This window comes from Bos taurus, chromosome 3, assembly GCF_002263795.3.
Source record: "Bos taurus isolate L1 Dominette 01449 registration number 42190680 breed Hereford chromosome 3, ARS-UCD2.0, whole genome shotgun sequence".
In the NCBI taxonomy this organism is placed as follows: Eukaryota; Metazoa; Chordata; class Mammalia; order Artiodactyla; family Bovidae; genus Bos; species Bos taurus.
Window position 1 is genome coordinate 33,854,542 of NC_037330.1, and position 23,273 is coordinate 33,877,814.

Sequence of the window (23,273 nt, forward strand, 5' to 3'; positions counted from 1 at the left end):
GACTTAAGACCTTCAGAGAACCCTTCTACCTAAACCCATTCTCAGACCAAGGCCTAAGCACACTCAGCAGAGGCAAAAAACAGCAGAAGAAAATATTTCCAGAAAGGACTAATTACAAACAGGAACAAACCTGGACTCTTTACTCACCATTTTAATACTGCTGTCAACTGTAACAGATTAAAATCTGTACACACGACAAAGTAGAAAAAAGTCCCAAAATCAATAGTTTCAGCAAAACAAGGTACTAACTAAGGATTACTACAATCAACATTGCTACAGTAAAAACAATGGCAAACAGGGATTTGGCACCACATTTACAAAGTAAAAGCATGCACTTTTAATACACTTCAGATGTTTCTCAACAGAAAAGGCCAATGGAAGATGGAAAACATGGGGCATCTTTTACAGAACTCCCTATGACTAAGACAAACAAGCAGGAATCAAAGTGATCAATTTAGCAGATATGTAGCAGCAAAGTCATTGGTTCTGTTTGGAATTTAGCAATATACTTTTCTAACTGACAGCTGCCCTGGGTGTGTCTGTATCCAAGAAGCTGACTTTATCATACTACATCAGCATTTATTTAGTAATTTGGTGATTAGCATAAACTAGGTTAACCTTCAACCACAAGCTTAAAAAAAAAAAAGAGAATCTTACTATAGACTTCTTCAATGTAATTGCCATTTAGAAACCATAATGGTACTCTGAGCAGGATAGTAACATAAATTTTATCCAAAAAACCTATAATCAGAGCCCAAATAACTGAAAAGAATTAAGTTATTATGGAAATATTATATTCTGACCATACCTAGAGTTATAAACAAAGAATTCCTACTAGGAGGAATATTTTCAAGATGATCTGGTCACATTATGTGCATAGTTAAGATTGTTTGTGTTTTAATAAAGGTTCTTTCACAAAAAAATAAAATTCAGTGAAGTTATTCTTCCCTTGATGGAAAAAAAAAGAAAACTTGAAAAAAATGAACTACTGGTGGTTTGTCAAGAGGGAAGAAGAAAAACAGTAAGCTACATATTGAAGTTCTGGAATGCAGCACCTCAACTTCACATCTGCCCTAAACGTTTGAGACTATGAAATCCAAGTCATGTCTCGATGATCAAACCATACTTTACAGTTGCTCCAATTCCAATGTCTGACTTTAGCATCTTGTGTCAATTAAGAGTTCCCTAATACAGAGGATTGTGCTAAAAGAGTGCTAGGATTCTGCATGCTGCTGCCATTCCCTGGTCCCGTTCATGCTTGCGCTGCCCAATGAGGCAGCAAAGGAAGTCTGGTCTCAACACTCCACACTGTAATAACTAGAAAAGAAAAACAGCTGTAATTAGAAAAAGTTTACAAAGTCAAGAGACATCACTACAGCACTATAACTAAACTGTTCAAAGTTTTACCTTTTATTAACATCCACACTCTATTCAATAAAGCCCACATTCCTTTAAGTTGTTTTTAATGATGACATCTGTTACAGCATCAAAAACAAACTGCACGTTCTTGGTGTCTGTGGCACAGGTGAAGTGGGTATAGATCTCCTTGGTATCTTTTCTTCTGTTCAGGTCTTCAAACTGGCACTGAATGTACGCAGCTGCTTCTTCATATGTGTTGGAACCTGAAGCAGACACCCAATATTCTCAGTTCAAATTATAACAGCTGCCTGAACTCAATTAAGTCAGGCCATCACCATTTACTTATGGAGAGAGGGACTATAACCCAACTGAAATAAACAGATTTCTATTTTTCTATAATGATTAGGTTTTTCTATAATCACATGTTTCTTGAGTGCACAATCTCATTGTCAATAAACTTATCAGAAAGATCCAGGAAAACAAAACTTTTTTCCTTTTTCCCTTTCATTTGCATTTTTTAGCTAAAAAATTTATAAAGTATAAAAAGAAACTAGGGAAATAGGAGGATGCATTTCTAGAAGAACACAATTGCTTAAAAAGTTAAGAGAACTTGTGTTCCTTGGATCAATGTTGAAATAAACAATTCAAAAGGGTAACTCCTGCTTCTTTTCAAAATCATCCACTTTTAACAGAGCGTAGCCTCAGAGCCTTACAGGAATAGTTTAAATAACCAAAGGTAATACAGTAGATGCAAATGGGAAGGGGTTTGAATTGCACACTTTTAAGTGGTGCATTTTATGGTACATGAAGATCTCAGTAAATCTGTTATTTCTTCAAAGAGGGGGTTATCCAAAGTAACCCTATTTCAATAACATTTAAAATTAACACTCTTAATCACCTGCTTCAGAAACAATCTTGTCTACTTGTGAGTTTTTAGAATAGCCTTAGAAATTGGCTGCAGAGCCAGGGAAACTCAACAAAGACAACACACAGTTGCCTGAGAATTAGGGGCTATTTTCAGTGACATGAAGCATGACCAAAAAAATATCAACGACCAAGTATATAAAGAAGACTAAATAACAAAGGAAAGCTTAAGAAAAAAATGACTATTATTTAAATAATATTTTAAAAGAGGAAGGAAGATAGCTTGGTAGGTGCTTGAATAAGATTTACTGAGATGTACAGAACCTCTGTAAAGTAAAGCAGCTGCTGTTGTTCAGTCACTAAGTCATGTCTGACTCTTTGCAACCCCATGGACTACAGCATGCCAGGCTCCTCTTTCCTCCACTATCTCCTAGAGTTTGCTCAAATTAATGTCCACTGAGTCACTGATGCCATCCAACCATCTCATCCCTCTGCTGCCCCCTTCTCTGCCCCATGAGGAATATGAAAAGGCAAAAATTTAGACAGATGACCAAAACATGATGTGAAAATTCTTAAGAAGAATGACAGCAATGGAAAACAGGCTTGGAAATTCACCCCACCCCCTACCGAAAAATAGATAAGATATTGACAACTCTTTGCTGTGTGTGAAGATTCCCAGCTGAAACATTAACATCAATCCTTTACTTAAGATTTTTCTCCCATTCTAAAATCTGGCTACCTTCTATGAACTTAACCAACTCTAATCTTCCTCCTCACTCTTAACAGAGGCTGCAGTTCTAAATTCCCTAAGAAAAGAGAGGGCACAGGGCTTTAAAACTATATCTCAACTTTTTAAGTTGAAATGAAACTCACATAACATGCAGTAAGTTTACAATACAGTGGTGTTCAGTGCAGCCACATGTTACACAATCACTACCTCTCTCTAGTTTCAAACTTTCCTACAACCTCAGAAAAATATCCCATTAAGTAACCATTCCTCATTTCCCCATGTCAATTTCCTGCCAACCAACTTGCTTTCTGTCTCTACGGATCTGCCTATTTGGGATATACCATATAGAAGGAGTCATACAAATGTGACCTTTTCTGTTTGGCTTCTTTCATTTAGTATAAAATTTATAGTATTCATCAAAATTGTAGCATTATCAATACTTTGTTCCTTTTTATAGCTAAATAGAAGCCTGGCAGGCTGTAGTCCATGGGGTCAAAAAGAGACAGATGCGATCGAGCACACACACACATACCTAAATAATATTCCATAGTACAGATATACTAATTTATTTATCCATTCATCCTATCTAGACTCTCGATTGCTTCTTTTCCCACCTGCTTACAAATTTTGCTCATTACATCCACTTTTAACAACTTCTCTTTTGCTTTAGGATCTCACCTCTAAGCTTATAAACATTTAAAGATCTCTCCTTCCCCTGTAATCTAAGCTGCTCAAGAGGAAGCTACACTTGTCTTTATTTCTTCACTTCCCACTCAGTAACTCACTGGTCCTGGCTCTGCTCTCATCATTCCACTGATAATGCTCTCCATTAACAGTCAATGATCTTCTAACTGCTAGCTCCACAAGACATTTTTTCAAAATGCATTTACTTATCTGCATATGACATTGTTGACCACTCCGCACTATTTAAACTCTCCTCTTAGTTTATGACACTTCAGCTTTCCAGATTCTTCTCTTTATCCAATATAAACCTTTATTATATTATATTATAAAGGTTTATCCAATATAAACCTTTCTTTCTCTCCTGCCAACAGAGGCTGGTATTTGCTCCCATTCTATTCTTTTCTCTCCTCATTCTATATCATCACCCTAGGTCATCTCATCCATTTTCATGTTGTATTTACACATGATCCCAAATCAGTATCTGTTACTAACCTTTAACCTCTCTCCAAGCTCCAAGGTCATATATATAACTATCTATTAAATATCTCTATTAGGATGTTTCAGAAACTTCAAAATCAACATTCCAAAATATGAACTCATATTTAACGTTCCTAAATGTATTTATATTTAGGAACATACCAAGTACCAATCAAGAGTACCTCTGACTCTTTCCATTGTCTTACCCTAGCTACACCCTTTCACCTTATTATATAAAGCATTTACAGCATCTGCTCAGCTAACAAGAGGTCTACTTTCCCAGAAATACTTAATTCTGATCTGAAGGTCATAATGGTACAGCCCTAGCACTCACGTTTGTTGACCCTAACCTAAACTGACTGAGCTAAGGGTTTTTGCCTTACTTAACCTTGGCCAGTCAATATGAACCTTGGGCCAACACATCTCAATCTAGCCTAGTTTTTTAAATGGAGGAGATATAGTAACCATGACAGGGCCAACTTTTATCATATACACTGAACAGGAGAGAGTTGGTAAGGAGAGAGAGAAGAATAGAGAAGACACAGGAGAGAAAAAAGATGGGGAAAGAAGGGCTTCCAGGACTTCTGACAATATTTCCTAATTCCAGCTGCATTCTTGAGAACCGTTTGCATTCTTGTCCCTGAATTCTGTATCTCTGAACCTTCACCAAAAGTTCCTATGTGCATACTGGAAGTCCTTACTAATTCATCTCCCCTACTATCCATCTTTATTGGCATCTGTTATGTAATTTTAAAAAATCAGTTTCTACTACATCATGTACCCCAAAGAATATCCTTCAATAGTTCCCCTCTGTCTCAGCATGGCATACAATGCCCTCCACGAGCATCCCTGCCCATTTCTCTAACCACTCCTCCCCACAGTCTAAGCTCCAGCAATATCAAATTCCTCCTAGGTTTCAGAACAAATCATGTCTTTTTCTTTTTTTGCACATGAAGTTAGTTTATTAATGACGACATTTTGAAGCCAACCATTTTGATCCAGTATTTAAATAACAAGCTGTTTAATATTAAAGCAGACGGTACTGTCACAATGCTGCAAAAATACAGCTTTACCCATAAACCTTTCACACAATTATACATTAAATGCTATTTTTATTTAAGCAAGGCACCCCTATTTGTTCTAAAATATGAGATGTGTTCTCCACTGAAATAGCAAATGAGGAGACTGAGACTTTTTTCCTATCTAGAGCTGGTTTAATTCAAGTGAAGCCATTGATGTCCTTACTAGTCATGGCAGTTATGACAAATCATGTCAATTTTAACTGCAGATTTTTATATATGCTATTTTCTTTTCCTAAAATGTTTTTCCTCCCCCACCTGCCTGATGATTTCTAGTTTATCCTCCTATTCTCTCACTCCAAGTGTCATTTCCTCTAGAAAAAGCTTACACTGATCCCACTGAGGTAACCACTTCTTTGGTTCTTCTATTAACGAACATGTCACACTAAAACGAAACTCTTTACAAGCGTCTCTCTCTCTCTTTCTATAACTAATGTCAGTTTCTTGAGTGCAAAACTCCATCTTATACTTGTTTTTTGTGAATATATTTATATCAAATTTTTATCTTTCTTTACCTCAAAAAATGAGGACAGAAATATAAACATCATAAATATGATTATATCTGGAATAGCACTTTAGACTTAAGGGGTCTTAAGCACATGCTTAATGTTGATACCACTACAAATGAGCACTCTCCACAAGGAGATACACACAACATTCAAAACGAATGACAGCTGTAGGAAGGTCATGAAAGTTTTGATTCAAGATGTATACCTCCAACAAAATCTTTCATGACCCTTTACCTGTGTATTCTGGATAACAGATAGTTAATGAACTCCTCTTTATTTTTTCCTCAAAAAGATCTTTCTTGTTGAGAAACAGAATGATCGAAGTGTCTGTAAACCATTTGTTGTTACAAATGCTGTCAAAGAGTTTCATGCTTTCATGCATTCGGTTCTGAGAAAGAAACAAAGGATGATATAGGTCAGTAGCAAAAACTAAAAGTAGATTAACTATTAATGAAAAAGAGACCAAAAAGAGTTTATTTCTTTTCTTTTCTTTGACTATGCCACACAGCATGCAGGATCTTAGTTCCTCGACCAGGGATTGAACCCATGCCTCCTGCGGTGGAAGTGTGGCATCCTAACCACTGGATCACAAAAGAAGTCCCACACCACAAAGTTTTAAAACGACTGATGGGCAATCATGGAAACTAGTCAGATACTGATAATACAAAAGCTGAGTCGGTCCTTATTTTTATAATTCTTGAAGCTTGGGAAGTGGGAATAAGAACTAGCTAATAAGAGACCTAATCCTGTCCTTATTCTCAGTGTGCTGTCATATCTCCTTACGGTTAATAGGGTATAGATAAATAATTTGAAATTTTAATCTCACTGACAAGGAGAAAAATTAAGACTATTAGGTTCTGGTTCAATGAGTAAATGGATGCCCAAAGTCTTCCTAAGAGTTATTTTCCATTTCCTGCTTGCATTAGACAGGTCTTTTATTTACCAGAAGCTCCAACATACCATCTCCTCATCTTCAGCCAGAACAAGGTCATAATCACTGAGGGCCACACAGAAGATAATTGCTGTCACTCCCTCAAAACAGTGAATCCACTTTTTTCGTTCTGATCTTTGGCCACCTACATCAAACATCCTGAACAAGGGGAAAGAATGCACAATTTTAGCAAGGTCACACACACACACACATTTCTAAACTGAAATGGTTAGGGAAGTTCCCACTACTGCATTTTCAAAACCCCATTTATAATAAAAAAAGACAAACAAGAAGCAGATAAAAATTATCTGTAGTTAAATGTAAGAGAACAATATGAGAAAATAAAGTTGAAGAACAATCAAGATTCTCATTTTAGAAAAAACAGTTGAGCCTCCTCTCTATTAAAGCTTGTGCCAGACATGCCGAAAGTCAGCAGAGTGAGCGGTGAAATAGATTAAAAGAAGGAGGGAAAAAAGACAGGAAAAATGAAGAGCTGAACAATACTGAACAATCTGAGATAGTAAAAATAATAACTAACATTTGCCAGACACTACCCTAAACATCTTTAAGTACATTAACTCATTTAACCCTTATAACACTCCTGTCGGTACTACTATTATCCCCATTTTACAGATGAAGAAACTGAGGTGCAGATATGTTCATTTGCCCAAGGGAACACTACTAATAAATGGTGACTGGAGTTCTAATTCCTATACCCAAGCTGGTACTCACAACACCACTCTACCTCTCAAAATGATTTATCTCTTTAGTTAAAAGAGATAAAAAAGAAAAAGAACAATGAAAAAACATAAATCCCCAACTTGCATCCTGCTTCCGTAACTCTACTGATTCAAAATTTTGTTTTCCTTACTTTTTTCTTTCTTTAAACTGAGTTATAACTGAGATGTGTTTTTCTTACTTTAAGGAAAATATTTTTGAGATTAATTGCAGACAAAAGTAAATCATATTTCATGGTAGAACTTTAAGAACCCAGTATCTAAACACAAAACTTAACCAGTATTTTCCAACTTGAAGTCTCATTCAACCTAATTAATAATAACAAAGCTTCAAAACCATTCACACACCTTATGTTCCACTTCTGATTAGTTTTAGTCCACTAATCCCTTCCGGGAGACTTAACTTGATATTCTGAGTAAACTGCTGAACTTGTGTCAGCAGTGTCCTCCTTTGCCACCTACAGTAAAAGGAGGACCTGCACTGCTTTGTTTTTTAACTGGCACTAGGGTCTGAGGAGGTATGTACACAAATGGTTAGCTACTCTTAAGACGTATGCTTGATGACAACGATAAAATGTTTTAAGGTTAAACTCTGCCAAGCTGGTTCAGTGTGTCAGATCTACAGGGACTAGGTGTCTATTTTAAGAGAATATTTCCTATAGAGATTGAGAGAAATTTAAGACATAGTTGAATAATTTTTCAGTGTATGTTTTAAAAGAACAGTCATCTCATCTCTTCATGACCCACTTTCACTTTTGGCTGATCTTACGCAGTTTTCTGAAACTTTAGTCCTGACCCCTGAAATGAGGCAATCACAAGTTGGTGCTAATACAAGGTCATATTATAAGTTTTAGAAAAGTTAACATCACATATTTCACCATGGACCTTTCAAGGGCAGACATACACTGGTACACCAATAATTTCAGTATGCTCTACCATTTCTTTCTATAAAATCCGTAAAACTGGTAGAACACTGTGAAGTTCCCAAAGTGGGCTTTTCACACATATTAACATTTACAGTATCATTCACTAACATCAACATTTTATAAACATTACCTCATAACAGAGAGGCAAGTAAGCAATTACAGAATGCCTTGCATATACCAGATGCTCAATAAATGTTTGAATAAATGGATAGTGGTTTTTGCCTAGAGAGAAGAGGAAAAGGAAGAAGTGATAGTACTTCATAACAAGGTATCTACATGCCAACAATAGTGTGCAGAACCTTAATTAGATCAGGCTATTAATCCTGACATAAAGAGACCAATAGAATTTACCTAACTAAAGATCAACTATGACATCGACAAGTTTCCCACACTAAATAAGTAAAGGTCATGACATATAATTATAAATGGATTACTAATCTTATAACATATAGTCATCTCATTTTTTCGGTTTCATGACTTATAATCCATGGAGACTCTGCTATTCTTGTTAATAAATTCATCAGTACTATGATAAGCAGCTCTTCTACTCTAAAAATATTCAGCTGAACTGCTATTTTCCTCTATCAGGTTTCAAATCCATTTTGGTGTATTAAGACTTCAAGACCTCAACTAGTGTCTAGTAATAGGTAAACTCTATATGGATTTTGCATACTGTTTTGCATACAGAATTCTATGAAGCAATTTTTTTCAGAGAAAAGAAAACTAAGAGAATCTGAGCTAGAAGTTACATTTACATGCAATAATGCTGAATGTCACATTCTACATATAAGCATAACAAAGTAGCTAAAAAGTACATCATATATTCAAGAGGGAAAGTTTACTCCTAAGCTCAAAGGTCACAAAAGCAGAAAACAGGAACCAAAAAGACAGGTCTATTATTAACACAGAGACAAGCTGAAGCCTATTTTAGAATTACTAATAATGATGAGAAAATCCTCTGTATTAGAATACTAGAATTTTCTCTCTCTAAAATAGTAATTGTTTATAAATTATCTTACTTTCTGCAAATTAACTCTACCCCTAGATCAATATTCCACTCTGTACATAGTATTAAGAATTAAGCTGTGCATTATACTGTGCACTAATCAGTCAAAGGCCATGACAATATTAGCTTCATTCCATTAAACTTAAAGAGAAGTGAGATCCAGTAAGAAATGGTTGACACTGGTGAGAAAAGCATTTCTATTTTAATATCAAAATGCCAGAACAAAGCCACATAAACTAAACCAAAACACTACTTTCTATCCTTTTAGTATTGTTGCTACCCTTCTAAACAACAAACATTCAATACCTGTTTTGGTGATTCCAATAAAAAAGCAGCTGAAAAGAATAAAATTAAAGATAAAATAAATTGGTAACCACATGATTACTTTTATTGATACGTAAGTTCTAATTTAATTTTGAATTCAAATTGCTCCAAATAGAAAAAATATTTGACGCTATTTGGAGAAAGAAGAAACACTTGGACCCATTCACTTAAAACAGCCAAATACTAGCAGATGAATATAATTTATAAATTTCTGAATCAAAGAAAGTTGCCTAGATAAATTATACCCTGATTAACAGATACTAACTAAAGGAAAGATATTTGTGTTTGGCATATCTAGAAAAAGGCTAGTGACTTACTTGAAGTATAGGTCTTTGAAAGTGAAATGTGTTTCCACAATGCCTGTGGTCTTCACTCTCGTCCGCAAAACGTCTTGCTGAGTTGGAATGTAGTTGGTTTGGGATATTCTATCCAAATCATTTAGGTAACTAAGTAAGTAAAATACACATTTATTTTTACCTAATGAAGCCAACCATGTGCAGAGCAAGTCAACAGACTAAACTAGTTCCTTGCTGAAAGCAGAATCTGTACCTGTCACTAAAGTGGCAGAATAAATCAGATCTTCAGTATCTTAGAAATGATAATGAGGGGAAAAAAAGGGAATCTAGCACAGGACAATTAAAGTAGACTCTTTACACAAAAGTGGTATTAATTCTACCAAAATTTAACTGTGAAAGCCAATTAAAAAACATGAAAACACTATTCTTAATAAAGACTCCTGAAATTTAATACTAAATCAACTGTGCACTGCACAGTACAAAAATCCAACCAAACAAAAGCCCTCAGACATTTAAATTAATGGGTCATTTGTCTGTTTAAACATTTGCCAGGACATTAGAAATACTGTTTGAATTATTAAAATTAAAAAGAACTACTAAGCTCAGTAAGAATGAGTATTTATTTCCTCCTGTTTTCACTCATAAAACAGAAAAGTTAAAGATTTCTTTTTAATCTAAGCCAAAAACAAATAAATACCTCCAAAGAAACTTCACTTGTTCAGTGAAATAATTTAAAAACTGCTTCAAAGCTAAATTAAATTCTTCACAATTTCAGCTCCCCCCCCCCAATTTTTTTTTTAAAGAACAGCTGATACCATAGTAAGTGAATCATTAATGACCCTCTAAAACTTAGTAGGAAATGGCAACCAACTCCAGTATTCTTGCCTGGAAAATTCCAGGGATAGAGGAGCCTAACAGGCTATAGTCCATGGGGCTGCAAAGAGTCGGATACGACTCAGCATGCACACACACACAAAGCTAAGTACCATCATTAATGTTAGGGAATCAGTCAAGCTTAGATCAACGATTATGGAAAAAAAAAAACACTCTATAAATCATGTGTCTTCAGGTATAGTTAGAGGATTCAGAGTTTACTGAATGCATGTTTTAAAAATTACAATCTAGCTTTGATGACTACAGAGAAAACTATAGAATCCTGACAGGAGGAGAAGGGGACAACAGAGGATGAGATGGCTGGATGGCATCACCGACTCGATGGACATGAGTTTGGGTTAACTCCGGGAGTTGGTGATGGACAGACAAGCCTGGCGTGCTGCGATTCATGGGGTCGCAAAGAGTCGGACACGACTGAGAGACTGAACTGAACTGACATGTTTCAAAAGTCAAGTTTTCATTTAAAAAATGTTTCTCAAATATCATTTAATTTCTTCTTATAACAATTTAAAGCTAGAATGATAGGAAAAGGAGAATATAATATTGGGAAAAATACCTTAATGCTTAGAAATGCCTTCATTTGGTACAGAGATGAATACAGGTAAAAAAAGCACACCAAGACCCCAAAACAACATTAAGAAAAAACCCACACTTTCTGAACATAGGTCTTATAAACACACTGTAAAAGAAGCAATATAGGACAACATGTAATAGCTTAACAGAAGTATTAATTACAAATTTTCTAAAACTATGTAACACTCCAGAGAATTTTCTTAACAAACAGATGCTTCAACTTTGTCCAAAGACTCAACATTCTCCTTCTATACAAAGTCTATTATTGTGATCTAGATAAAAGATTTTTAAGTGGTAACTAGTACCAGAGAAAGCCATAGTGCAGCCCAGCCAGAGTTGTGTGCATAAAAGGGATATCACAAATTTAACTTCTTTTGTTAGCTGGCAATCAATGTAAAGCCCTTATGCAGAGAGAACTTACTGAGTTGAAAGAAATTCAGGACTCAGCTGCAATTGATTTCTCTCCTCTCACTTATTTACTATAAATGACCACTGCTGCCGCTGCTGCTAAGTCACTTCAGTCGTGTCCGACTCTGTGTGACCCCATAGACAGCAGCCCACCAGGCTCCCCCGTCCCTGGGATTCTCCAGGCAAGAACACTGGAGTGGGATGCCATTTCTTTCTCCAATGCAGAAAAGTGAAAAGTGAAAGTGAAGTCGCTCAGTCGTGTCCGACCCTCAGTTTCCCCATGGACTGCAGCCTACCAGGCTCCTCCATCCATGGGATTTTCCAGGCAGGAGTACTGGAGTGGGGTGCCATCGCCTTCTCCAATAAGTGACCACAGAGCTACTCTAATGATGCCAAGTCTCCCATTTACATTCCAAGAGGAAATATTTTTCTCCAAGCCACACAAAATGACCAATGGCTCTATAACCCTAAACTGAAACAATTTTTATAAATATATCCTACAGAATTCTAAGGGTGTCTGTTCCTAAAATATTCCCTTAAGAATAGGCACTGAACTTTCGATAGGGTCACCAAGACACTTTCTGTTTTAGTTTCACAAGGAAAAATTACTTACTATGAAGCCGAATCATTGAGCTGATATTCCCTGGATCTGCTGAAGCAAGCTTGCACCCCACCATCTCGCCATAACCGTTTAATCACTCCTGCTAATTCTGGAGTCATGACTCCTTCTTCGGCACTGCCAGCTAAAACAAATAATTGCCGGGCATCGTCCTGAGGAAAGCATTTAAGGGAGAGAGACAGATGATTCTCTATTTCTTGAAGACTTAACAAGTGTCTCGTTAACACACACATGCAAATGGTACCACATACAATACACGGTAACTATTTCTAAAAAGAGACATGAAAGAGACCTTTCTTGGCAGTGTAGTTTGAGAGAATTTACAATGAAGCCTGTCTCCTCCCTTCTCACCGCACTATAGTCAGAAGTGCACTCCCACTCCTCACACCACCATTCCCTGAAATGATCTCTCCTGACTGTCCTACAAATCTCCATGCTGGTCACTCATGATTTCTTTGACAGAAAAAACCTGTCTGTGAGACAGGCACATGGAATACATCCCCATTCTGTTAAAGGAAGCCTACAATAAAAAATAGAAATGAAAAGACTAGCAGATAAGAGGTAAAGTCTAAATACATCAAAGGGAGTAAAACATTAATCAAGTTTAAGGCAACATTGTTCTGTTTCCCACCCCCTAAATCTTAGAAGAACAGGAAGAAGAACAGACTGAAGCATATACAGAGTCTGGATGTCTAGTGGGGGAAAAAAATCCCTAAAGGAAAAATTCAGAGTCTCCAGGTTTCCCTGAAGTATAATAATCTTCTAAATAAGAAAGAGGAAGAAAGGTAGAAGAAGAAAAAGAAAGTACCACAAAGAGATTTGATCAAAACTTCCTGAGTCGCAGGCACAGCTTTCTAAGTGGTTATAGTTTTAAAAACTAAGACATGTGAGAGATAAAGAGGACAGAAAGGGCTGTGAGAATTGTGACTGCTTTGTTCTAACAAGCCCTGCTTGTCAGATACTTTAAAAATAAACACAGATCTCATGGGATGATTTCCCTGCCTTGAATCTAATTATTTATCTGTCTCAGGAGATTTTTAATTAACTGTAAGAATGCAACTGCTAAACAAATTCATAAAGTAGTAGTAAAGGGGGAAGGGGGGCAATCAACTATATTACAAGTAATCAGGTAATATTCTCCTTTTGCGATTCTTTCCAGTATTTTTCCCAGTAGTATTTGAGACCCACCCCCCTTTAATAAACTTTATCTAATATCTATATTCCCCTCCTCTATTTTCAGAGATAATAATTTTATAAAAAAGGAACGAATGAGAAAAGCTCAAAAATTACACAAACTGGCAATGTACTCAACAGTGGGCATGTCCTTCTACATATATGGTATAAACCCATGGACTGCAGCCTACCAGGCTCCTCTGTCCATGGGATTTTCCAGGCAAGAATACTGGAGTGGGTTGCCATTTCCTTCTCCCGGGGATCTTCCTGACCCAAGGATCGAACCTGGGTCTCCCGCACTGCAGGCAGATGTCTGAGCCACCAAGGAAGTTACATATGGTATACTGCCTTATTTAACATTTAAAGATTTTATAGGGATGTCCCTGGTGGCTCAGTGGTAAAGCATCTGCCTGCTAATGCAGGAGACACAGGTTTGATTCCTAATCCAGGAAGCCTTCACATACTGCCAGAGCAACTAAGCCCTTATGCCACAACCACTGAGCCTGTGCTCTAGAGCCTGGGAGCCACAACTACTGAAGCCCACACCCCCTAGAGTCCGTGCGCCCCAACAACAGAACCACAGCAATGAGAAGCCCATGCACCACAACTAGAGAGTACCCCTCACTCACAGCAACCAGAGAAATGCCTACGCAGCAACAAAGACCCAGCACAGCCAAAAATAAAACTAAATTTTTTTTTAATTAAAAAAAGTTTAAAAAAATAAAGACTTCATAGTCCCTTGGTTCTGAAATTTGACCTATACTCATGCAAGTATTCAAAAACCTTAATAAGTATTAGTTTTTTTAAATATCATGATTCTAATTTCAGAAACTTTAAAACAGAGATACTGCTACATATTTTTGCTGTCTTGACTTCGTTAAGCTTTAGGAGGAAACATCTTTCCCTTAACCCCTTCTAGAGACCTACTCCTGCTTGTCCACAATAAACCCTCTTTTATAGGTCCATAAAGAGGCTCCTCTTTTCAGTGAACATCATACCTCCACCTATAAAGCAAATATGAAAAAGCAACCTATCCCACACCAGTTCTATGCTTTTCCATTCACTCTCCTACCAACTACAAAAAAACTAGCAAAAGATAAGTGAGGAGCTATAAATATAAATCCTTACATACGAAAGGAAAAAAAAGAAAAACTTCAAAAAATTATATAGGGTTGTAGATTATGATGAGTAGATGCTGGAGAACTAGGTGATTCAGCAGGCATGAGAGGAATTAACAATGTCAACTGCTTCTGGTGACACAGGAGTGTTAGGACCTGGAAATTAATGGTACTGATTTGATCAAAAAAGAAATGAAAGGAAGAGGGATAGTATGGTGTGAATGTTTGTATCCGCCTCAAATTTCTATGTTGAAATCCTAATCTCCAAGTGATAGTTTTAGGAGGTAGGCCCTCTGGGAGATGCTTAGGTCATCAGGGTGGCACGCTCACGAATGGGTGAATGCCCTTATAAAAGAGATTCCAGAGATCCCTTCCCCTCCTGCCTAGTGAGAACACAGCAAGAAGTCTGCAACCTGGAAGAGAGCTCTAACCAGACCATGCTGGCACCCAGTTCTCAGGCTTCCAGCCTTCAGAAGTATGAGGAACAAATTTCAGTTATTTATAAGCTACTGAATCTGTGGCATTTTATTATAGCAGCCTGAACATTCTAAGACAGAATGTCAACTGCGTCTGGTGACAAAGGAATGATGGGACTCAAAGATTAATAACAACTAATTTGACAGAGGAAAGAAAGGAAGGAAGAAGGAATGGCCAGGATAGAAAGGAGGTCAGATAGAGAGTGAGAAATAAAAAAGGAGGAAACTAAGAAAGTAAGTAAATAACTGAGACGGAGAAAAAGCCAACAAAGAGAGGGAAGAGAGTATTACTAACCAGTTACTGGATACAGCAAATACGACAGATAAACAGAGTTGGGTGATAAGAAGGAATGAGAAAAGAGGAAGAAAGTAAGAAAACGAGAAAGAACTGGTAGATGGTGTGGGGAAGAAGAAGTCAGGCTGGTGAGAGAAAGGATAGAAAGGAATAAGACAAAAATAAAGACTTCATTTATTCTTGTCTCAGCTACCACATTTTTCCTGCTCAGAGGGTTAGAAAAACAGTCTCTAATTTCTGTGATATGGAATTTCTACAAAAACGTCAAAGTCATGCCCCACACATTCCTCTTCACTTTTTCTTTTGCTCTCTTCTCTCCAATCATTTTACAATCCTTATTACAGCTTCCCTTCCTTCATGGCACCTCTAGACTTCCTAGTCTAACATTATCAATTATAACCATCCTTTTACTATGATTCCCTCCAATATGTTTCCCACTTATTTACTGAATATTAATTTGCATATGAAAAGTTGACAGTTGCTTAGAAGAGTTCCTAAGCTACTTTACAGACATAGAGGCTTTGCCTTTCCAGGCAGTCTCCCAAAGTCACTTCCTTTTATTGACCATAGCACCTAAGTATGACAATGAACACAGCTGATGACTCCCTTAGTTCTAGGAAAGCATTCTATACATTCCCAGCCTTCTCTTGAAATTTAGCTAATGATGATATAAAAAATCCTGCACCTTCATTTTGGCCCTCTCCCCACTGTATCAAATATCTTAATTTACAAACTACACTTTCAGGGCCCAATAAGTATTATAATCAATCAACACAACTTCTGAATATCTGGCATTTCAAAAATTATACTAGGACATGGTAAAACTCAATTCTATAGCCTATAGTACAGTGTAGTATAAGGACACAGTATTCTTGAATACCAGAAAATCGCCTCTAAAATTGAGACTTAGTGTTCATGTCCTTATCAAGTTTATCCCAGAGACTGATATTTGTTTTTAATCTCTACACCTCAGAAAGCAGAGCTACTTATCATGACAACCTCTTTTAGATCATTTTAATTTATTATCATTTACTACTACAAACGTCAACAGTGCTGTAAAAGCAGCAAGTAAATAAAAGTTACCACAAAAACCTACAGTATATCCACAGAATCCGATTTCCTAGATTTATATTTGTGGCAGTAATCAAATATCTCTTAAAGTAGATAGTTAACACATCTCAAATGAGCATACAGTACTTTGCTACATCTTGTCACTTAAATTTATTTCCCTAAAACATGAAGCAGATTTTGCTTAACTGCATCTACTGAAAAAGGGCAAGTAAAGAGGAAATGAGAAGCACTTACTGCTCTGGCAGCTTCCCCAAAGTCAATCTTTAGCCGTCCCATGGCTCTTATGATTGCAATGATAGACTGTATAGTATTGCTGTAGACAACTACTTTATATTGTTTACATTCTTCCTCTGAATAGCCATCTTCATGAATGATTCTTTAAAAAAAAGAAAACCACAAATCATTACCATGGAACTTAAATGAAAGACACTATGGACTTTTACGCATTTTGAGGAAACATATCGAACAGTTTTACAAAAGACCATGTTCCAACTTACTTCATCTGTTTCACAATAGTGCTTTTGCCAGATTCTCCAGCACCTGAAAGAAAAGAAAACCAGACTTTGAATTCATCTGTAATCCAGCTCAAAAGTATGAAGTCAACATGAGTGATAATTCTAGATTAACAGAAACCACAGGTCCCAGGGAAAACTTTGATGAGGTTTTTCTATCAGGAAAAACTACAAAGCTTCTCCATTAGAGATTTCACACACACCACACACACACACACACATATTTTTTTACTTTCTTCACCAACCAAATATAATTCATTGAAAGTGTCCCAGTGCCATCTTGATATAACTTGTGTAAAGCAGGCACTCTAAAGGAGATATGGCAACATACACACCTCTACAAACTCATCATCTACATGAAACATTGTGCATGATACAGGTACTGAATACAGGCAAAAAGGAAATGATTATTTTTTGGCTTATTCACTTTCACTAATTCCTCTGTCTATATCCATGAACCTGAGAAGAAACTTCCATCTTAACAAATCCAATGGTCAATTCTAGGCCATGACTAAAGAGTTCAAAACAGAAGCAGAGGGGGCGTTGTCTCTACCACCTTTCCACTGTATATTCCCTCAAAATCACACTTCCCTCCTCAGCCACGGGGCCCCTGAATGCCCTGACATTCCACCTGCACTTCCCTAGTGAACTCTGTCTTACTTCCCAAGATGCCTATCCGATACCACCTCTTCTCTCTCAAACTTTACAAACCCCTTCCCACTCTGACTCTCAGCTAATGATTCTGCCTCCTTCTTATGGGCAAACGTAAAACACTCTGAAAAAATTATCTCATTTTCCCATAACCAAACCCTTCAATCTATCTAAGTTCAGTTCAGTCACTCAGTTATGTCCAACTCTTTACGACACCATGAACTGCAGCACACCAGGCTTCCCTGTCCATCAACTCCCAGAGCTTGCTCGAACTCAAGTCCATCGAGTTGGTGATGATATCCAACCATTTCATCCTCTGTGGTCCCCTTCTCTTCCTGCCTTCAATCTTTGCCAGCATCAGGGTTTTTTCAAATGAATCAGTTCTTCCCATCAGGTGGTCAAAGTATTGGAGTTTCAGCTTTGGCATCAATCCTTCCAAAGAATATTCAGGACTGATTTCCTTTAGGATGGACTGGTTGGATCTCCTTTCAGTTCAAGGTACTCTCAAGAGTCTTCTTCAACACCACAGTTCAAAAGCACCAATTCTTCAGTGCGCAGCTTTCTCTGTAGTCCAATTCTCACATCCATACATGACTACTGGAAAAACCATAGCTTTGACTAGACAGACCTTTGTTGGCAAAGTAATGTTTCTGCTTTTTAATATGCTATCTATGTTGGTCATAGCTTTCTTCCAAGGAGAAAGTGCCTTTTAATTTCATGGCTGCACTTACCATCTGCACTGATTTTGGAGCCCACCAAAATAAAGTCTGCCACTGTTTCCATTGTTTCCCCATCTATTTGCCATGACATGATGGGACCAGATGCCATGATCTTAGTTTTCTGAATGTTGAGTTTTAAACCAACTTTTTACTCTCCTCTTTCACTTTCATTGAGAGGCTCTTTAGTTCTTCTTCACTTTCTGCCATAAGGGTGGTGTCATCTGCCTATCTGAGGTTATTGATATTTCTCCTGGCAATCCTGACTCCAACTTGTGCTTCATCCAGCCCAGCATTTCTCACGATGTACTCTGCATAGAAGTTAAATAAGCAGGGTGACAATATACACCCTTGATGTATTACTTTCCCAATGTGGAACCAGGCTGCTGTTCCATGTCCACTTCTAACTGTTGCTTCTTGACCCGCATACAGATTTCTCAGGAGGGAGGTCAGATAGTCTGGTATTCCCATCTCTTGAAGAATTTTCCACAGTTTGTTTTGATCCACACAAAGGCTTTGGCGTAGTCAATAAAGCAAAAGTAGATGTTTTTCTGGAATGCTCTTGCTTTTTCGATGATGCAGTTTGATGTATGGCAATTTGAACTCTGGTTCCTCTGCCTTTTCTAAATCCAGCTTGAACATCAGGAAGTTCACGGTTCACATACTGTTGAAGCCTCCTAGCTTGGAGAATTTTGAGCAGTACTTTGCTAGTGTGTGAGATGAGTAAGGTTGTGCAGTAGTTTGAGCATTCTTTGGCATTGCCTTTCTATGGGATTGGAATGAAAACTCACCTTTTCCAGTCCTGTGGCCACTGCTGAGTTTTCCAAATTTGTTGGCATATTGAGTGCAGCACTTTCACAGCATCATCTTTTAGGATTTGAAATAGCTCAACTGGAATCCCATCACCTCCACTAGCTTTGTTCATAGTGATGCTTCCTAAGGCCCACTTGACTTCACATTTCAGGATGTATGTGAAGGATGTATGGCTCTAGGTGAGTGATCACACCACCGTGGTTATCTGGGTCATGAAGATCTTTTCGTATAGTTCTTTTGGGTTGGGAAGATCCCCTGGAGAAGGCAATGGCACCCCATTCCAGTACTCTTGCCTGGAGAATCCCATGGACAGAGGAGCCTGGTGGGCTACAGTCCACGGGGTCGCAAAGAGTCGGATACGACTGAGCCACTTCACTTTCACTTTTCTGTGTATTCTTGCCACCTCGTCTATCTGCACCTCCATTAATCTTCTCTACCTTCACCAGTGGATGAACTATCTTAAGACTAACCCCTCCAAACTTTGCACTTATCCACCTTATTTTACCTACTCAAGGTCTTGGCTGCTACAATTAGTCCATGTCACTCAAACATCATTGAGTTTTCTCTACCCACTGGTTCGCTCTCATCAGTATACAAACTTGCTATTTGACCTTCTATCTTATAATCAATACAAACACACCCCATGCATGCATGTGTACTAAGTCACTTCAGCTGCGTCTAACTCTTTGCGATCCCATGGACTATAGGCCACTAGGCTCCTCTGTCCATGGGATTCTCCAGGCAAGAATACTGGAGTGAGTTGCCGTGCCCTCTTCCAGGGGATCTTTCTCACCCAGGGATCAAACCCATGTCTTCTGCATTGGCAGGCAGGTTCTTTACCACTAGCGCCACCTGGGAAGTCCCTCAAACACACCCCACTTTCTACCTTTTCTTGACTCCACAAATCTTTCTCTAGCTACCGCTTCATTTTCTCTCTTCCTCTTATACCCAAACCCCTCTATGTTGTCCAATTCTGTACCCCCAATTCTCCTTAACCTATTCCAATCAGATGTTTATGCACTTCTCAACTGAAACCACTTCTCAATGTCTTCAGTAACTTCCATCTTAACAAATCCAGTGGTCAATTCTCAGTCCTCATCTTACTCAAACCCTCAAAAGCAGAATTTGTCCAAGTTGATGACTCTTTCTGAAATATTTTCTTCACTAGGCAGCTACTAGAACCCACACCCTACTGGTCTGACTCCTACCCCACTCCTCAGTGTCTTCTGTCCTGTCTCTGAATTCTAAAGGTTGTATTGCTTCAGGGCTCCTTCCCTGGATGCTTTCTCTACCTACATTGACTCTCTAGGCCATTGCATCTAACCTCATAGTTTTAAACACCATTCATAAATTGGTAACAGTTAACATCCACTGGGGAGAAGGCAATGGCACCCCACTCCAGTACTCTTGCCTGGAAAATCCCATGGACGGAGGAGCCTGGTAGGCTGCAGTCCATGGGGTCGCCAAGAGTCAGGCACGACTAAGTGACTGCACTTTCACTTTTCACTTTTCACTTTCATGCATTGGAGAAGGAAATGGCAACCCACTCCAGTGTTCTTGCCTGGAGAGTCCCAGGGACGGGGGAGCCTGTGGGCTGCCATGGGGTCGCACAGGGTCGGACACGACTGATGCGACTTAGCAGCAGCAGCAACAGCAACATCCACTGAATACATGCTAGACACTGTTCAAACACTCTGCTTGTGTTAACTCGTTTAACCCTCACAATAACCCAGTGACGCACATGTTATTACTATCTCCGTTTTATAGAGATGGTAAATTAACTTGTCCACCATTACACAGTGAATGCCAAAGTTGAAAACTGCATTTACACAGGATGGTTCCAAAGTTCTTGTACACTGCCTCTTTGCTAATGATTCTCAATCTCTAATCTAAATCCTGGCTTCTAACCTGGACTCCAGGGTCATAAATGTAAATCTCTTACCTGATAATCTCATATTTCTAGTAGACATCTCACAATGTCCAAAATGAGTTACTGCTTCCCCACCCTGATCCTCAAACCAACCTTGCTCTACCACGTCTTCTCAGTAAATGACATCAGCATTTACCCACCTGCTCAGGCCAAAACTGGTGACATGCAGCTAATATACAGAGGGACTGTGGGTGCCAGGACAGATATGTGTACTGAATTAGTAGAGCTTAACTTTTAAAAATAAATATAAATATACAGCTCTAACAGTTACTTCTTGCACCACAATGGATGGTCATGAGTATACTGGAAATCACAGACTTAGTCACTGCAAAAGACTCCAAATGGTCGAATGCTTCAGATCTCACCTTTCCTATGGTCACTTTTCCACTCACTAGCTGGAATGAATTTTGTAAAATGTAAATCAGACCTTGTCACAACTCTGTCCCCAAACTCTCCTATATTGTCCAATTACACTCAAAATAAAATTTACAGGCAATAAGGCCCAATATGCTTCAGCCCCTGCCTGCTCCCTCACCCTCAATTCCTATTATTCTACACTTTGTTCTCTGCACTTGTCAGACCAGCTTTCTTGCTTTTCCTCCAACATACCAAACTGGTTCTCAATGAGCTAGATCCTGACTCATGATTTTCACATTTACCATTCCTTCTGCCTGTAATAAATTTTTGCAATATCTTCTGCATCCAGGTTTCTGCTTCCCTCAAAACAGCCTTCCCTGACTCATCTATCAAAACAGCCTTCCCTGACTCATCTATCAAAACAGCCCCTACTTGATCACATTCTCTCCTTTTACTCTGTTATATTTTACAAACTACCAATCACTTCTTCACATTATTTATTTGTTCATTTCCTGTCTTCTCCACAAAATATAAGCTCCATGAATGTTTACTCATCCTTGTATTCTGAGGGTCTAGAACTGCACTTGATATAAATTGGTTACATAGGTAAGCAACGTTGAACAGATGAATAACTTTTGTTTTAAAAGCATAATCCTTTATAATCCGTTGTTAATATTTCTCAACTTTATCAACCAAAACTGGTTGAAATAACATTCAAATCATTTTAAAATTCCAGATATCTACATTTTTACAGAATCAAAAAGAACATTTATATATGGTTTTATCTCTGTTCTTACCACTTAATTGACAATCAGGGGTGGTACTAAAATAGTAACAATCAAGTAGCACACAAAGAACTTTCTTACGGTAGTGAAGAAACTCAAGTTGAACGGTTCTATGAAGACCTCACCTACAAGATCTTCTAGAACTATCACCCAAAAAAGATGTCCTTTTCATTATAGGGGGCTGGAACGCAAAAATCGGAAGTCAAGACATACCTGGAGTAACAGGCAAATTTGCCCTTGGATTACAAAATTAAGCAGGGCAAAGGCTAACAGAGTTTTGCCAAGAGAATACACTCATCATAGCAAACACCCTCTTCCAACAACACAAGAGAAGACTCTACACGTGGACATCACCAGATGGCCAGTACTGAAATCAAGTTGTTTATATTCTTTGCAGCCAAAAATGGAGAGGCAAAACAAGACTGGGAGCTGACTGTGGCTCAGATCATGGGCTCCTTATTGCAAAATTCAGACATAAATTGAAGTAGAGAAAACCACTACACCATTCAGGTATGACCTAAATCAAATCCCTTTTGATTATACAGTAGAATTGACAAATAGATTTAAGGGACTAGATCTGATAGAGTGCCTGAAGAACTATGGACAGAGGTTCTGACACTGTGCAGGAGGCAGTAATCAAGACCATCCCCAAGAAAAAGAAATGCAAAACGGCAAAATGGTTGTCTGAGGAGTCCTCACAAGTAGCTGTGAAAAGAGGAGAAGCAAAAGGCGAAGGAGAAAAGGAAAGATATACCCATCTAAATGCAGAGTTCCAAAGAACAGCAAGGAGAGATGAGAAAGCCTCCCTCGGTGATCAATGCAAAGAAATAGAGGAAAACAATAGAATGGGAAAGACTAGAGATCTCTTCAAGAAAATCAGAGATACCAAGATAACATTTCATGCAAAGATGGGCACAATAAAGGACAGAAATGGTATGTACCTAACAGAAGCAGAAGATA

At 38.0% G+C, this 23,273-nt stretch overlaps 1 protein-coding gene across 1 annotated transcript in view; it reads right to left on the reverse strand.

The window, feature by feature from the left end:
• Positions 1-313: 313 nt before the first annotated feature.
• Positions 314-23,273, reverse strand: part of GNAI3 (G protein subunit alpha i3) — a 44,383-nt gene continuing 21,423 nt past the window's right edge. Inside the window, 8 exon segments of the mRNA NM_001034677.1 lie at positions 314-1,317; positions 1,408-1,622; positions 5,937-6,090; positions 6,663-6,792; positions 9,944-10,072; positions 12,411-12,568; positions 16,784-16,925; positions 17,047-17,089. Of these exon segments, the coding sequence (NP_001029849.1) occupies positions 1,432-1,622; positions 5,937-6,090; positions 6,663-6,792; positions 9,944-10,072; positions 12,411-12,568; positions 16,784-16,925; positions 17,047-17,089 (947 nt within the window). The 3' untranslated portion in view covers positions 314-1,317; positions 1,408-1,431.